General features: G+C 44.5%; 1 protein-coding gene across 1 annotated transcript in view; it reads right to left on the bottom strand.

Moving 5' to 3' along the window:
• LOC128902103 (lipoxygenase homology domain-containing protein 1-like) overlaps positions 1 to 16,722 on the bottom strand; it is a 153,412-nt gene that overhangs the window by 65,767 nt on the left and 70,923 nt on the right. Inside the window, exons 18-27 of the mRNA XM_054184480.1 lie at positions 16,333 to 16,525; positions 15,329 to 15,489; positions 10,675 to 10,972; positions 9,977 to 10,131; positions 8,561 to 8,694; positions 7,491 to 7,639; positions 6,090 to 6,194; positions 5,226 to 5,354; positions 4,308 to 4,472; positions 11 to 192 (exon numbers count right to left, since the gene is read on the bottom strand). Coding sequence (XP_054040455.1) covers positions 11 to 192; positions 4,308 to 4,472; positions 5,226 to 5,354; positions 6,090 to 6,194; positions 7,491 to 7,639; positions 8,561 to 8,694; positions 9,977 to 10,131; positions 10,675 to 10,972; positions 15,329 to 15,489; positions 16,333 to 16,525 — 1,671 coding nt within the window. The remainder of the gene's footprint in view (positions 1 to 10; positions 193 to 4,307; positions 4,473 to 5,225; positions 5,355 to 6,089; positions 6,195 to 7,490; positions 7,640 to 8,560; positions 8,695 to 9,976; positions 10,132 to 10,674; positions 10,973 to 15,328; positions 15,490 to 16,332; positions 16,526 to 16,722) is intronic.

Raw genomic sequence — 16,722 nt, 5'->3', positions numbered from 1 at the left:
TTGATCTTACCTCTACAATGAACTGATTCACCGAGTTCCTTTCAAAATACATCCTTTGCTCTCTCTTGTTGAGGCACAGGGATTTCTGCTGAGTGCAGATCCCATCACTTCCATAGAGAACAATGAAGACATCTGCATCTGTGCCAGCTCCAAAGATATCGCTGGTGTAGACCGTGATCTCGTAAGGAACAACTGATTTGGGAAACAGCAGAAAATTAAAACAAACAAACAGAAGCTAGTAAGCAGCATACCAATGCTCCTGAGAAAATTTTAATGAAGCAAAATTTGTATTAGAAAACTCAACGGTTAAAGAGGACAGGGTAGGAAGCACACACTTGTGGTCATTTATATATCAACCCAGTCAGTACTATGAGAATCGAGAGGAATTGCCTTTAACCCTATAAGGCCAATTGACCTCGATGCGTGTTCGTTTACTGAGATTTTGGGGTTAATCACATGGTCAGAAAGCACTCGGTATATTTATACCTGCCATCTAAAGTTATTGAAACAGGATTTACTTCAGCAGCTCATGTCTTAAAGGAAAACATGAATTGACAATTTTTTGAGCAACTAGGCAGATGGATGACATTAAGCCAACTGGAAGCAGTATATAAATATTCAAGATAGTCTAACTGATAAAAAATCTCCTATTATTTTCATTACTAAACAAGTGACAAAAATCAACAGTTAGGAAAAGAAATAAAACCCTCTGCTGTCCACTCTGATCTAGTTTTCTCTTAGTACCACCTTCTCCGTAACACCAAGGCAAACAGGATAACTACTATGAGATCAACAGTGAATGCAGAACAGTAAGGATCACACCCCCAAATACTTTCTTATTCTATTTCCTTGGTTTCTCTAGAATGTCCTACGACCCCAGAATCTGATGCCATCTTTTGTTCTTTTCTGCCTTCACAGATTCCCAGTCCTGAGTCCTGATGGTGGAGCACGACTCAGACTTGCTCAGGAATAAGACTGACCCAGGAACAAGACTGGGGCTCTGTTCCTGGCTCTGCCACAGATTTGCGGAATATCCTGTTTCCAAGGTGAGACGGTGTTTAGCTCACAGAGTGAAAAACCTATGTTCAGATGTCTGCACGTCAAATAGGTGTGTGTACATCTCCAGATGTAATGACTACAGTCAATGCAGCTTGAAGAAAGAGTCAGACAAGCGAATGCGGGCATCTTCCTCAGGGTTAGCTGAATCATTCTCCAAATCCACCCTCTGTGAATGACCAAATATTTATTGATCATCATAGAATCACAGAATCATAGAATCAAGGCCAGGGATGGGGACAGGGCTCAGAGCAATCTGGTCTAGTGGGAGGTGTCCCTGCCCAGGGCAGGGGGTTGGAACTAGATGATCTTTAAGGTCCCTTCCAACCCAAACCATTCTATGATTCTGTGATAAAGGGAATTCAGACACGCCACTGTCATGAGGACACGTAAATTCAGGCGGGGCCATTTGGTAAACCAAATCCTGTCCCTACCTCCTTTAAATCCTTTCTGAAACCTATAGATGAAAAATACTGGGTAAGGCTTGGGCACCCCTAATTAGCTGCAGGGACTTCTGCTGCCGCAAGCAGACACAATCCCTGTAGTCCACCCCGCAACCCGTAAGCACAGCCTTTGTCACCCAGCGCTGTCACTGGGATCTGCTCCTGGCCATCCCTCTCCCAAACACCACCCACCCAACTTCCATCGTTTCCCATCCCTTGCCACAATCTTCTCAGCCGCTTGTCATCTGCTTCCTCCTACACTGCAGCGACTTCAGTCATCTTTGCTATTTACACTACAGCACTTTGTGCTGTATTTCAGATTCAACATCTCTGCTAGGGTAGAGAGAAACTTTCTGGCACCATATCTGGAGTAACTCTGATTATGCGTATCAGAGACTAATCATTCATTAAAAACCCAGGCTCTCTAAATACAGTTCTCAGGAGAACAGAGATGAAGAAGTTTTCTTCTACAGAGAGTCAGCCTGGAGGTACTTAATATTCCTTCTGCCCAACCCAATAAAATCTGCTCTGCTGTGCTGCAAGTAAACTGGAATAGCTTCTCCAGTATGTAAGAGGGGGGTGAAAAAATCCCGGAGACCAAAAATCACACGCTACGCATTTTGAATTAAAAATTATCTTCTCTGCTGAGGTCCGCGGCGCTTGCTCTTGTTACTTGAATATTAACGTCAGCTTAGAACTGAATCAGCAAAGCGGCACCGTGACAAGGTCACCGGCAGCCCAACTTTCAGCTGTCAGACGCCCATTTCATGTACACGGCACTTTTAAAGTTGTGTCCCTACAGGGATGATTTTAATTGGACTGACGATGACATGTTATCATCGTTTGTTCGGCGTGAAACAATTCTGGCACGAGTCATCATAAAACAAATCAAACCGCTTTAGTTACCTCTGGCAAACCGAAACCCCCAGGTTAGCAGTTAGGAAGCCAGAACGCAGTAAATAGTGCAGCGGGAATGGTTTAAACGGTGAAAGAGCCTAAGCTGACACCGAGCCTGGTGCAACCTTTTTGCCAGGGAGGCCTGAACTATTTTCCAAGGCTGAAGGTAGACTGATGATGAAACTCAGGTCTACACAAACTATGTACTCAAAGGCACAGTATGCCAGGAACTCTTACATCATTGTAATATACAGGGACATTAATAAATTATATAGTCAACATCTGCACCAAAATATATATTGACTGGGATAACGTGGAAAAACCTGATGAGAAGCACGTACAAGGTCTCTGGGTTATATTCACTCCTATGAACAGATTTGCTATATCTATCTACCAATATATTTTTTCAGACACAAGGACTATTACTTCTTCCAGTTGACTGACAAAAGCGAGGAAGGGAGCAAAGAGTAACTGTTCTTCTGCTCTGGACAGTTTAGGTAAAGAAAGTAAGACAGGAGAAATAAAAAATAGTTTGGTCAAAGCCAAGAGGGAGGCACAAAAAGATGACCTTGGCAGATCCTGAGAGAAGAAAGATGATTTTAGCTTACAGGATATGAGGATCTGGACGTTGCGGGGTCAGCCAGCCAGTGTGAAGGAGACCTTCAACAGGAACCACAGTGTTGACAGTAAAAAAGGAGCTGATCATCTTCTGCGTGGTTATACTCACAACTACTTACAGAGAAGGAAACTGAGGCAGAAGAGAGATTGGGCAGCTCTAACTTTTGATGTCTAAATAAGGAACTGCAGGAGATAAGGCTGTTGATACCATCGATGCATACAATGAGGGATGCAATGAGACAGGAGGCAGCTTTGGTGCGAACAACTCATCACTTGTTCAGAGCGACATAGGAAGCATCTGGCAGGGCATGGGGTGGAAATCACAGAATCATAGAATCAATTCTCAGATTCCAGACCTCATCCCTCATCATTGTGGCATCCAAGCTAATGAAGGGAAAAGGCAATTTTGATAAGTCTCCTGAAGGTGGGCCAGGAACTATTTGTCGACAACTTGAAATGAAGCAGGTCAGGGAGGGACAAGTCATACAAAGTCCCAGGGCTGTGAGTTCCCTGCACACAGTCAAGGATGCACATGTGAAAAGGGAAAGAGAGGGCTGCAAGATAAGCAAAATAATGTTTCCAGTCATTTATTTCAGGAAAGCAGTGTTATCTGATTCTCGATATTCTGGAGACGGGAAAAGAAGTTGCCTGAATAGCAGAGTTTGATGTGTCATAGCAGACTTGAAAATTATAAACTTAATACTCAGCAGGAGCTCCCGAAAGACACTGAGTTTACCCCAAACATTTATTTAGAGGGTGTGAAGTGAAGACTAAGAAAAAATTGGAGAACGCTAAAAGAGGCAATCTCAAGCAACACTAGCAGAAAAACACCACCCTGAAGACACTCTGGAAGAGAGACTTTCAGCAAGAGAGGGGTGTGCAACGCCAAAGGCACTGGGGGAACCAAGGCTTGGAAGCAAGACCAAAGTGTCTGCTTCGACAACAGAAACAGCAACATTAGAGTGGAGCAAGATCAAAGGGAAACTGGAGACAAGGAAGACATCTTGGAATGGGCTGAGGACTCGGAGATGACAGGGTGAGAGGCAGCAAAAAGACGATCATACACAGCCACATGGCTTCTAGTGACGCTTTGATTTGGCAAATACAGGAAACGTTAGTCTAGAGCACCCTGAGGAACCTTCTTGTAGTAATTGGAATAGCTGGCATGTGATCGTTTATAAATATTCCAAAGCCCGTTCAAGGGAGAGGCCAAGCCTATTAAGCTGCATGACCTAGTGAGATTTTATCTTCTGTAATGATGGGTGTATCCTGGGGAAATGGCATTCTGCTCACATGGGATATATTCTGTTGTCTGCAGTTCTGCAGGGAAGATAATTCTCTCAATGGCTCCATCGTCCTCCGATTTATCCAGCCAACGGCCACAAGGGAACTTGAGGCACTGTCCCAGCGACGGGGCATCAATCTCCACCCATTCCAGAAACCAGCCAGTTGAATTACCTGTGGTTGGAGAGATAACAGTGAATAACCCACAAAGCCTTTACAGAAAACAGCAAATGAATCATTGCATTCCAGACCGCTGAGAAATAAATCATCCTCTCTTTTGCCAATGGAAAAACAGAATAGACACCATAAAGATGATTGCAAGCGACTGTTGAGGTTTGAGCTAATGTGCTTTACATTTCTATATGTGTCGGGTTAAAGGTGTGCACGTAGAAGTGATAATTACTCGATCACTTGGATTAATTTGCCTTTGTAATAAGACAGAGGAGTTATCAACAGCTACGTCTCTTGGTGCCCCATAGGGAAGGAATCCATGTGTCCTTCCACTGCTTCCCTTGTTAGTAGTAGAGACACAGCCATGTCTAAAAAGCAGCCAAGACTTGATGAACAAAACAACAAAAATAGTGATAGAGAAATGAGACAAGTCTATAGGTCCCATGCGTGATGAGAAAAAAATCCAAGGTCTGGTGATGTATGAGAAATCTCTCTAAAGACGTGGCTGCAAAACTAAAGAGCCTCTTACAGAGAGAGCGCTGGCAAAGCTACCTGCAAGTTGCCACCACTGTGCTCTTATTGCCACAGCCATGGGAAGGGTATTTGCAGCAAAGACAGGAGCAGCAACAGCCAAAGTGACAGTAAGGATCCGTCACCAAAAGGTAAATTACGTTTGGGGTATCGGAGGCAGGTCATTTTATCCAGCAACGTGCCTAATGCATTAGAAATACTACATTACAAAGCAGGCTATCTTACCTTTATTGTCATGGCCTATCTTGATTTTTTTCAGGTCTCCAATGTCCACAGACTCCACTGTAAACTCATCTACCTTCCCACGCTCAAATTTGTTCTTGTTAATCTTTGAGGCCTTTAGGCTGACTATCCCTGTTGTGGCAATGCAAAAGGACATTGTTCAGCATGTGAAACAAATCCTCTGGGAATGTCAACAGTGGAACAGGGGAAGTGGCTAAAACGCGAAAAATGGCTTTTCATTTCAAGATCTGAGCTTTCTCCCTCCCTCCCTCCCTCCCCCCTGCACCCAAATCTGTATCAACACCCAAAAGATACAGAATTCCTTTCTTGAGTGATCCTCTGGCAGCGCCACAGGGACGATGCCGTTGTGCTGTGTTCACAGCTGAAGAAATTGGTCCTACCCCTCACTTCCCTGTCACTCTCACAGGCATCCGAGTCACAGCACACACAGCTCCGCTGCTTCCAAGAGGATTTGCTCATCAGCTGATTAAATACTTGTGGGCCACTCAAAGAGGCAGAGGAGAGCCGGGTTTCAGGAGCGTGCTGATTCATTGCTGAGGAAAGCAAATCATTCACTGCATTCACTACCCGGTAATGTAGTCCCAGTCAACTGTGCTGTTTCTATAATTGAAATTAAAGCCTTTGGATCGGCAGCTGGTGCAAATCAGCATCGCAGAGTTCGACAGTGATTTACAGCAGCTGGTGGTATGCTCCCAGTCATCACGAGGTATGCAGAGACAGGGAGAATGTGAAGTTGTACTAAAAAGGAGTACTAAGGGGTACTAAGGAAACAAAAGGAAACCATGACCTGTCTTCTCAAGTATCCAGCAGTGAGGTGCTATCCTGTTCCACCATGTGAAGCCATACCTGTATCGTCTTTACTTCCATAGAGAGTGATGAAGACGTTGGCATCTGTCCCAGCATTCTTCTTGTCCCCGGTTTTCACTTTCACGGTGTATGTTGTTGATTTAGCTGTCAGATAAAATATCTTAATTTAAGAGTGTGAAGTCTGAGCAGGAATTAACGCTACTTTTCATTGCATATGTGTGTTTGGTTTGGGTTTTGTTTTGACCGATTACAGCCATGCTGTAATCTCTAATTCCTGTTGTATGCTGTGGTAGCTCCTGGGGCGAGCTGGGCTATCTGGTTGCAGAGTCTTCTACTGCTCCAGTCATTCAGTACATTCTCTGCATATCTACAGATAAGAAATGCACTCAAGCCTTCCCATTTGCTTCCTGGGAATCTGTAAGGCTCTTCAAATCTGTTTCTGCCTATTATGCTATTTCATTTAAAAAAAAAACAACCCGCAACACTCCCCCCCCCCGCCCTTTATTCTAATGGCACCAAATAACATATGTGCATATAACACATACCAGAAAGTATGTGCACATTGACATATACCATTCATATTCGTGAACACACCCTTCACAATGGTGTCATTAGGGAGGTTTCTATTGCACCATCGTCTAGCAAGCGCAGTAAACTCGTAAAAATTGTGCTAAAGACAAATATAGTCTTCACTGCGCTGCAAAAACCTACTCAAGATTTCCAAGCCGGCACCTTTCTTCCATAGTTAGACATATGTTTCCAAGACGCTGCTCAGCCAGAAGGTCCTCCTGAACTGAAGGGCTATCCAATATGCGGAAATTTGTTGGCTGTACAATTTGTGGAAATTGTTCATGTATCCAAAAGCATCTGAGGGGGGAGTTTAAGACCTTTCACTGGCAGTGAAGCCAATGCTGGGCACTTCAGCATCAGACCCAGGAGTCTGTCATTGCTCTGCCGTTACCACGCAAAATTATCTACAAGGCAGACAAAGTTATTTCGGAGGACAACGGACACAAGCAGCAAGATGGAAAGAGAGACAAATTTAGGTCCCTTCCCTTTCTCTGGTCATGTTTGCTCTCTGCTTGGTTTCACATTGAAATGTTCAACCATTCCAGTCCATGATGTGAAATGGCTGGGATTTATGCCTTAGGTATTAGCAATGAATGTGCATTTCAGTTGAGAGGTGGTGACTGAACACGTTATCCATCTTCCTAGCTTTCTCACTTTGCGTCCAATCTTGCAAGACGATTAAATCACCTAAAAATGAGTGTGCGCTCCTCTCTGGCTGACACGCACTTCACACTTCATTCACACCTGAAAACTTGATGGTTGGGGCAGAATTCCAGCCCAGTGAACGCTAACTGCTAATGCCCTCAGCAGCGCTAATAACTTGGTTCCTTTTCAACCCCACACTGGAAGAAATACAAGGCTAACATAAACCTTTCTGTTCCAGGCCCAGCGTTGCAAGAGACTGGCCATCATTTTCCGAATCTTTCTTTACAAACGCTTCGTCCACTGGGACCAGCTCCCTGACAATCTGACCGTCATCTTCCTCAACCGCTAACCACCGCTGGCATGGAAAATAATACCTACAAGAATGACAGCAGCACCCAGCGCTTACACAGGACTTCGCAAGCTTTAATAACATAAACAAGCACAGATCAGAGGTTACTTAAAAAAAAACCAAACAAGATTACTCAAAGCTGAACAATACACCGGTTTTCATCCTCAAGTACTGGTATTGTTTGTGGGAACTAAATTCATAAATAGGGGAGTGAGCACTTACTGAAAAGTGCTGTTTCTAAGCTGTCAGACCGATATGATTGATTCCTTTTAGTTTTCACTCCCAGAAAAAGTTAAATAACTCGAGGGAACCTCCAGTCCCTCAGGCATTTTATGGTCATGAAGAGTGGCCCCATCTTGGGGTCCTTATGAGCAGTCCCACCCACCAGAGCAGTGCGCAACTTTTAGGCATGTGACGTCCAGCATGTTCCAGCTCAAAGGCAAGCCTGCGTTCCAGGTTTCTAACAGCCTAGGCTTTGCTCATCCAGCTGCCTGTGAAAATCAGGGCAGTCTGCTTAGATCAGGACCTGCTTTTGGCCCAGATCTTTACATTAGGTGCAAAAGACAAAGGAAATGTGAGGTCAGGGACTTCCAGAGTGGAGCCTTGCAAAGAAATGCCTAAGTGCAGGCTCTGCAAGGAGACCTCTTCAGTTAGGAGTCCCTCCCTGGAGAAACAGAGAAAAGCTGAGGTTGCCTTCCAAACACCGCTGGTCCCCGAACTGCAGAGATGCTGGGACAGCAAAACCCCCCACAGAGGTACCCCAGAATGGCCCCACACTCAGTATAACGCCACAACCATCACAAGGCTCCCAAAGGATGCCTGTGAGTTGGTGAGGAGCTGCGACGATGCCCTTCTGCATCTCCTCTGCCTTCCCACGGTTCTGCAGGCTCCTGAGAACATGGTCCCCTTTTCTGACCGTGTGAAAAGGGTGCGACAGGCTGCTCACGTGCTGCTCTCCTTCAGGTCAACAATCTCTACCCTCTCCAGGAACCAGCTTGGGCTAGCACCAGAGTTATCGTGGCGGATCCGCAGCTTCTTCAGCTCACCCAGGTCAACGGCTTTGATGGTGAACACATCCACCTGCACAGGAGGCAACAGGCAAATGACTGTGTTTCCCACAAAGGGGGACAGGCAGGCAGTAAATGGCCAAGGGTAGCCTTTTTTCCCATTAAAACAAAAGGTGTTTGTACGTCCCCCTTGCATTCTTTGGGTGGATGTACTAAAATAACTACAGAGCTGTGAGCTCTCCCATTAACAGTCATGCTTGGCTCCTACAAGGCAGTATCAGCCATGGAGCTGCTCAATCCTTCACCCCTTTCTTTACCTCATCCGCATTTCAGCTTCCTCTAGGTTTAACTCATCTCTCCTAAATCTCTTTCGCTTCACGCTTAGCATTTTCCTATCTGGAACTGGACGCGAACTCCACGGAAACTCTCCTGTGCACCTCCATGTGCTTTATTTCAAACCAGAGAATTTTTTCCTGTTGTCATTTACTACAACCATGAGGTTCATTTATTAGCTCTATTAGTGTGACAGGACGGACCTTGTTGTCATAACACTTTAAACGTCTTAATGTGATTAACTTGTTGGTAGACTTTGGGTTTCTACTCCCAAGAGCAGAGACTGTTACATTTGCAGCTTGGAGCTCTTCCCACTGAATGAAGAACCATGTGCAGGTTGCAGTTTCACCGGTGCCAAGCTCATAAATCACAGCTAACAGCTTATTTAACAACCTGAAGCTCTTTTTTTGTGATTGCGAGTTTTCAACAGCTGCTTATTGTTTCCTCAATTTTTCGTTATTCAAAATCATGCCTTGAATAATTCCTGGCTGTAATAGTAGCTTGCTAATTGTTCATAAACATTTTTATGGCAAATATTCAATCTACAAGAGATGCTGTTTAATTGGACTGGATTATAATGTAATTATAGCACACTGTGTAATATTGCTTTTATTCCCTGACTGGTTCAGTGGAACATTTAAAATTGTATTTGCAATCTAAATGCTGACATACTTGAGCTGCCCCACAAATACTCTCCAATATTAATTTAAAGTTTGTGGTTTTCAAGTATTCCTGGAAGGGAATGCTGTTACCAGAATGCTTACAGGAAGCCAATGCAGGAGGTGGCTCCGATGTAGGATTGGCGTTCAGCTTATTATTCAAATGAATTTCCCTTGGAAAACGTTCTGGGGCATTTTGCTTTAAATAATATATTTAAGAAATAAAACACAACATTTGAGCTTTAAGTTGAAAGAAGCATCCGAGCCTCGCAGAGAAGAGACTTGTAATGAATGGCCGGCATGATAACCGAGAGAGCTCTGCCAGCCTTCTGCTCGCGTGAGTGAGTTGAGTTCATGCATTACCTGGCCCTTTTCAAACTTGTTGAGGTTATTCGACCTTTTCAGCTGGCGCTCACCCGTGTCTCCTCTTTCTATGCCATAGATGCTCAAGAAGACATTAGCATCTGTCCCAGCCCCCCACACATTCCCAGTGAGAACATGGACTTCGTACGTATTCTCTGCAAATAAAATTGCAAAGGCAGATCAGGAGGAGCCCAGAAATAACCATATTTCATCAGATCCATGGCTCACCATGAAAGCACGTAGCCCAAAAATGCTGGAATGGTCAGCTTTAAGAAAGATTTTGTCTGGACCTTGTTTGCATCTATCTTAAAACCTGAGCAGCTCCACCTTTCTCTAGCTTTTGTCATTAACCATATAAATAGTTAGAGCTTGCTAAACTCCCAGGAACAGTAGTAACCTGTGGGACTCATGACACAAGTGCCCCAGACAAGCCTTGGAGAATCCTACCGAGGTCCTTTAAGGTACTCCCATTTCAGGCTGCTTCCTCCACCCTCTGACTTAGTTTAACCATTGTCCTCTTCCTCCCCACAGCTGATCAACCAAACCACAGTGTGAGCCACATCACAGGCCTGGGGCAATGGGATGGCTGGGGGGGGGCATAAATGGTCCTGAAAAGCACCACAGCATGGTTATCATCCTTCACGCAACTGCAGTATACACACACACACAAACACACACATATTCTTTCTGATATTTACCCTCCAGGGCAGACTCTTCATCAGGCACCAGCTCCACCACAATCTCCTTATCTCCTTCATCTTTAGCCAACCAGCGGTGTGCCACAAATGTATAGACATCCATTCCTTCTTCCTCCTTGGTCTCCTCTTCTTCCTCCTCATCAGACTTCTTTTTCTTCTTCTTCTTCTTATCGGACTCCTTCGTCTTTGTGGCAAGTCGCTTCAGTGTGACACTCTCCAGGAACCAGCCATCCCCAATGCCTGTCCCATCGTGGCCTATCCGAATCTTATAAATCTTGCCAACATCTGCAGCCTCTCTCTACCACCAAGGGAAAGTCAGCACCCAGGAGGTTATAAGACATCTTAACTTCATAAAGTACATTCTTAAAAATGAGGAGCATCACCTCTATCACCCAAAATCATCTAAGCAAGGATAAGATCAATTTTTTATGCAAGTTTACCTTCACTTTTTCTTTCTTGTTTTATTCTTTCATAACTCCCATCACCAAATCTCATCTGAACAGACTGAGCCGAAGACATTCAGAACAACCATGGCAAGGACAGGAGCTGAATTCGTATTTACTGTGCTCTCTACTTCTCCATTGCTCTCCTCACTAGTATTGTCTCTATGTTGGCATTAAAGGTGAATATGCCAAAATATCATACTAGTTTATGAGATTCTCAGTGCCCGAGTTCTTTTTTAAATGAATAGGACTACAAGGATGTTGTGAGATTATGCAGGGAGAAAATGAGAAGGCCCAAAGATGAACTAGGGCCCAAAACTTAATCTGGCTACTGCAGTAAAAGACAATAAAGAATGTTTCTATAAGTACATTAGCAACAAAAGGAGAGCCAAGGAGAATCTTCATCCTTTATTGGATATGGGGGGAAACATAGTGACAAAGGCTGAGGAAAAAGCCGAGGTACTTAATGCCATCTTTGCCTCAGCCTTTAATAGTAAGACCAGTTTTTCTCTGGGTACCCAGCCCCCTGAGCTGGACAACATGGACAGGGAGCAGAATGAAGCCCCCAGAATCCAAGGGGAAATGGCTAGCAACCTGCTACACCACTTAGACACACACAAGTCTGTGTGTCTAGATGACGTCCACTGGGTACCCACCACCAAGGGTACTGAGGGAGTTGGTGGAAGTGCTCACCGAGCCGCTTTCCATAATTTATCAGCAGTCCTGGCTAACTGGGGAGATCCCAGTTGAGTGGTGTCTAGCAAATGTGACGCAGATCTACAAGAAGGGACAGAAGGAGGATCTGGGGAACTACAGGCCTGTCAGTCTGACCTCATGTCAGGGAAGGTTATGGAGCAGATCATCTTGAGACCCATCACGCTGTACATACAGGAGAACCAGATGATCGGGCCCAGTCAGCATGGGTTTATGAAAGGCAGGTCCTGCTTGACTAACTTAATCTCCTTCTATGACTAGGTGACCCTCTTAGTGGATGAGGTAAAGGTTGTGGATGTTGCCTACATTGACTTTAGTAAAGCCTTTGACACCATTTCCAAAAGCATTCTCCTGGAGAAAGTGGCTGCTTATGGCTTGGACAAGAGTACTCTTGCCTGGGTAAAAAACTGGCTGGATGGCCAGGCCCAAAGAATTGCGGTGAATAGAGTTAAATTCCAGTTGGTGGCTGGTCACAAGTGGTGTTCCCCAGGGCTCAGTACTGGGGCCAGTTCTATTTAATATCTTTATCAATGACCTGGATGAGGGGATCAAGTGCACCCTCAGTAAGTTTGCAGACAACACCAAGTTGGGCAGAAGTGTTGATCTGCTTGAGGGTAGGAAGGCTTTGCAGAGGGATCTGGACAGCCTGGGGCAATGGGCTGAGGCCAATGGCGTGAGGTTCACCAAGGTCAAGTGCCAGGTCCTGCACTTGGGTCACACCAGATCCATGGATGCTACAGGCCTGGGGCAGAGCAGCTGGAGAGCTGCCTGGCGGACAAGGACCTGGGGGTGTTGGTCAACAGCGGCTGAATATGAGCCAGCAGTGTGCCCAGGTGGCCAAGGAGGCCACCACCATCCTGGCCTGTATCAGCAGGATGGGTGTGTGTGGCCAGCAGGACTGGGGCAGTGACCATCCCCCTGTACTCGGCACTGGTGAGGCCCCACCTCGAGTGCTGTGTCCAGTTTTGGGCCCCTCACCACAAGAAACACACTGAGGTGCTGGAGCGTGTCCAGAGAAGGGCAACGGAGCTGGTGAGGGGTCTGGAGCACAAGTCTGGTGAGGAGCGGCTGAGGGAGCTGGGGGTGTTCAGCCTGGAGAGAAGGAGGCTGAGGGGAGACCTTCTCGCTCTCTACAGCTCCCTGAAAGGAGGTTGTAGAGAAGTGGGGCTGGGTCTCTTCTCCCAAGTAACAGGCGACAGGACAAGAGGAAACAGCCTCAAGGTGCGCCAGGGGAGGTTTAGGATGGATATCAGGAAAAATTTCTTCAAGCAAAAATTGTCAAACATTGGAAGAGGCTGCCCAGGGAAGTGGTGGAATCACCATCCCTGGAGGTATTTAAAAGCCGGGTAGACATGGTGCTGAGGGACATGGTTTAGTGGTGGTTTTGGCAGTGTTACATTAACGGTTAGACTCGATGATCTTAACGGTCTTTTCCAATCTAAACAATTCTATGATTCTAAATGAGTAATAAGAAACATTTAATGCTTAGCATGAGATATGAACCAAGGAAGAATCAATAATGGTATGGCAAAAAGGCAGTAAACTTGGACTCAGATAACCTGATCTCTGACAGGGACCATGGGATTGGACTGCCATTCTCCTTACTTCTCATCTGGAAAATTAGAAGAGTATCTTCTCACTTTGCTAGTGAGCAGAGAGGATACAATCACTAGTGATTACAATGCATCAGTGGCAGAAGGCTGTATCAGGAAGATTTCCATCTCTCTAGTCAATACAGCAAATACGAAACCTTGTTGGTTGAGATTATTTGTCTGGATTACTACCTAATGAAGTAGGATAGAAGGTTTTACTCCATGCAACCCTTCAACAACCAATGACATGTTTCTGATGATTGCTTATGCTATTAGGCAGTGTTTATGTTATAAAACTTGCAAACATTTGCTTCAGGCTGAAATCTGGCAACTTGGCGTATAAGGTTTCAGTCTAGAGGCATTTTTTTCTATAGTAGATTAGAACAAAATCAATTGCACACAAGATGCTTATCAGAAAACTAAAATTGATCCAGCTGCCCTGGCATAAAGAATGTGTCTTTCCTTACACCGCTTTATCCTTAGATTTGCTATAATCATCCTGCATGCCCTGTCTATATCTGATGGCATTTCCTATTAGTATGTAGCTCACAGAATCTTATTCTCGCCCATATCTTTCTGTAAATATTAATATCATGAAAGAGATAGAGGATCTGCCTGTTCATGCTTCACAGCTTCTGCCTTGTGTGCTTATGAAAAAAAATCACAGAAAATGGGCAGAACTTTAAAGCCCAGCAATAAACATCTGAGAGAGGGCATAAACATGGCTATGTAAACAGAACACTGTACATATGACTTTATCATAAATCTGATATTGGCTAATGGCTTTTACTCGTAAATTTTGGAAAAGTTATTTCATTTAAAATCAGAGAAACCTAATCTTAAAATTATGAAGTCTTAAAAAAGCAAGCATTTATAAAGTGCTTGTCATCTTAAATCCCAAGGAACTCATTAAAAATGGATAAACATCACTAACTCCATTCTGTAAAGCAAGAAACTGAGGCAGGAGGAGGTGAACTGATCTCAAAAATACACGTTACAAAACTGCAGTAAAGCTGTGGATAAAGGCACCTCCATTTGGCCAGTGACACCAGGAAGGATTCCCCAATCTTTATGATTCCCCAGTCTTGATGATTCAGGGGAGCTTCCACAGCTAGGTCCAAGTAGGTGCTTAACTATGATGAGATGGATCCCACCTCTGTGGGACTGCAAATTCACAAGGAAACCTAGACACCACCGTGCTGAGCCTTGTGCTGTGAGCCCATACTACAGATGTGCCGTAAATCCTGCTTCCATCTGGACTCTGTGCTTTACTGTCCAGATGCTGGTGTCTCCTGAGGTTACTTCCATACACAAGTATGTGGATCTGACATGCACCGTGATTGTGAAGTGCTCACCAGACTAGTGCTACAGGCAGTAAAAAATCCATGGGGCACTCACACATTCACAGAAATTACAGCGGCAAACCTCTGCAGGGTTGGGCTGACAACATATACCCGTGGCAAAAGGTATGTGTGACCACAGGCTAAGCCAGGATTCCTTATGTTCTGTATGGGGTTTCTTTTTCCCCAACTGGATAAAGAAAAGGGACAATAACATGTGGTCAGGCCCAAAATATAAGTTTAAGGTCTCTTGAGATCTAACACAAGTACCTCCTTTTGAAAATAAAGGTAAACAAATGCTGCTATTAGACCATATTCTTCCATGACACTTTTGCTACCAGTACCTCAGAAGATGAAAGTCACTCTGCAAAACACAGAACCTCCCAAAAGAAATGCAACACCTCCCAAAAATACAGAGAGAGGACAGCAGACACCAACAGACCTGGCAATTTTGTTAAGACACGAATTGTTTTTTGTGATTGGGCCAATTAGCCTATTGAGGTCTCAGTTTTGGCTGGTCATTTCTTTCCCCTCATAGAAGCAGAAACGACTGCCCTCATCATACCTTGAAGACGTCTGTGGCTCCCCGTTCAAAGTTGTTCGATCTGTTTTCTAAGATGATCAATTCGGTTTTGCCCGTCTCGCCATAAATCTGCATGAAGACTTTGGCATTGGTGCCTGCGGCCCGCACATCTCCAGTGACTACAGACACCTCGTAGTTTATCACTAGTCCAAAAATAAAGGCATTAAATCAGCAGACGAGCTCAGATAACAACATTCCCGAGGGCTCAGGTTCAAAATTAAATTACCTTGTCTTAACAAATGACCATGTAGCCGACCATTTGCTCTTATCCAAACCAAATCTGAGATAACACAGCACTTCACTGAGGAATAACCTAACAGTTTTCCCTTTTACAAGTATTAAGCCAGTGTCAGAGGGGTGCAACATAGAGCCTTAAAAGGGAATTTCATTTCAATATTAACCATAGAGTGGTTAAGTGATCTCCTTAATGTAATAGAAGGGAGGGAGTTACACAGAGCAGGGGAAAACCACAGCATCCTTTCTCAGGATCCCAAGGCAAATTTTAACTGTAGCCTTAAAAGAAAATTAATCTACTGATAAAAGTCAAATAGACAGTAGGGATTTGGTCCTTATTTATCAAACAGCCTCTCTCTTCCAGATAATGGGGTAATACAAGCAGGATGGGACATGCTTGTGCAGGACTGGGGCAGGTAAATGTGAAAAAAGCAGAACCCACTGATATGAAGAAGCACCTTGTGCTGTATTACACTGCCCAGGACGTCAATTTTTCATACAATTTCAGGAAACTTAAATGGAAAACTCAGTAATGTTTTTCCAGTTGTTTTAAAAAAACAAACAAACAAAAAAACCCCCCCAACAAACAGCAGAATAATCTACTTTCCTCACCAACATAAGCTCTTTGGGACAGGGAATTTTTTGTTTTGTTGTCTAACACAGTGGTGTCCTGGTCCTTTAAGAATGCTGGTAATACAAATTTAGTCCTAGCTATAAGAAAAGCACAAGTTTCTCAATGTGTTTTATCTCACATTTCTCAATAGGCACAATCTCACTTGGGTAGACCTCCACCTCCACCCTGCCATCAGCCTCATCTTTGTCGAGCCATCGGTTGCAGGGGAACATGTACTGCCTTCCCTGGACCGGAACCGTGATCTGGACGCTGGCCAGGAACCAGCCAGACCGGAGACCCACGTTATCGTGTCCGATCAGTATTCGGTTGATCTTGAAAAAAGCAAACAAAAACCGAGAGGGCAGGAAAAAAAACCCCAACACAACAGAATTTACTTAATGTATAAAAATCTCCTTCCCCCGGCACCCTGTTCTTAGACCATGTTCATGTAAATCATGCATATATGTATTTAACTACAAACGTAAAACACATTCTTCACATGCCAGCATGCACGCTAGACTGCCGACGT

This window comes from Rissa tridactyla, chromosome W, assembly GCF_028500815.1.
Source record: "Rissa tridactyla isolate bRisTri1 chromosome W, bRisTri1.patW.cur.20221130, whole genome shotgun sequence".
NCBI lineage: Eukaryota > Metazoa > Chordata > Aves > Charadriiformes > Laridae > Rissa > Rissa tridactyla.
This window is presented reverse-complemented; position numbering and strand designations above follow the sequence as displayed.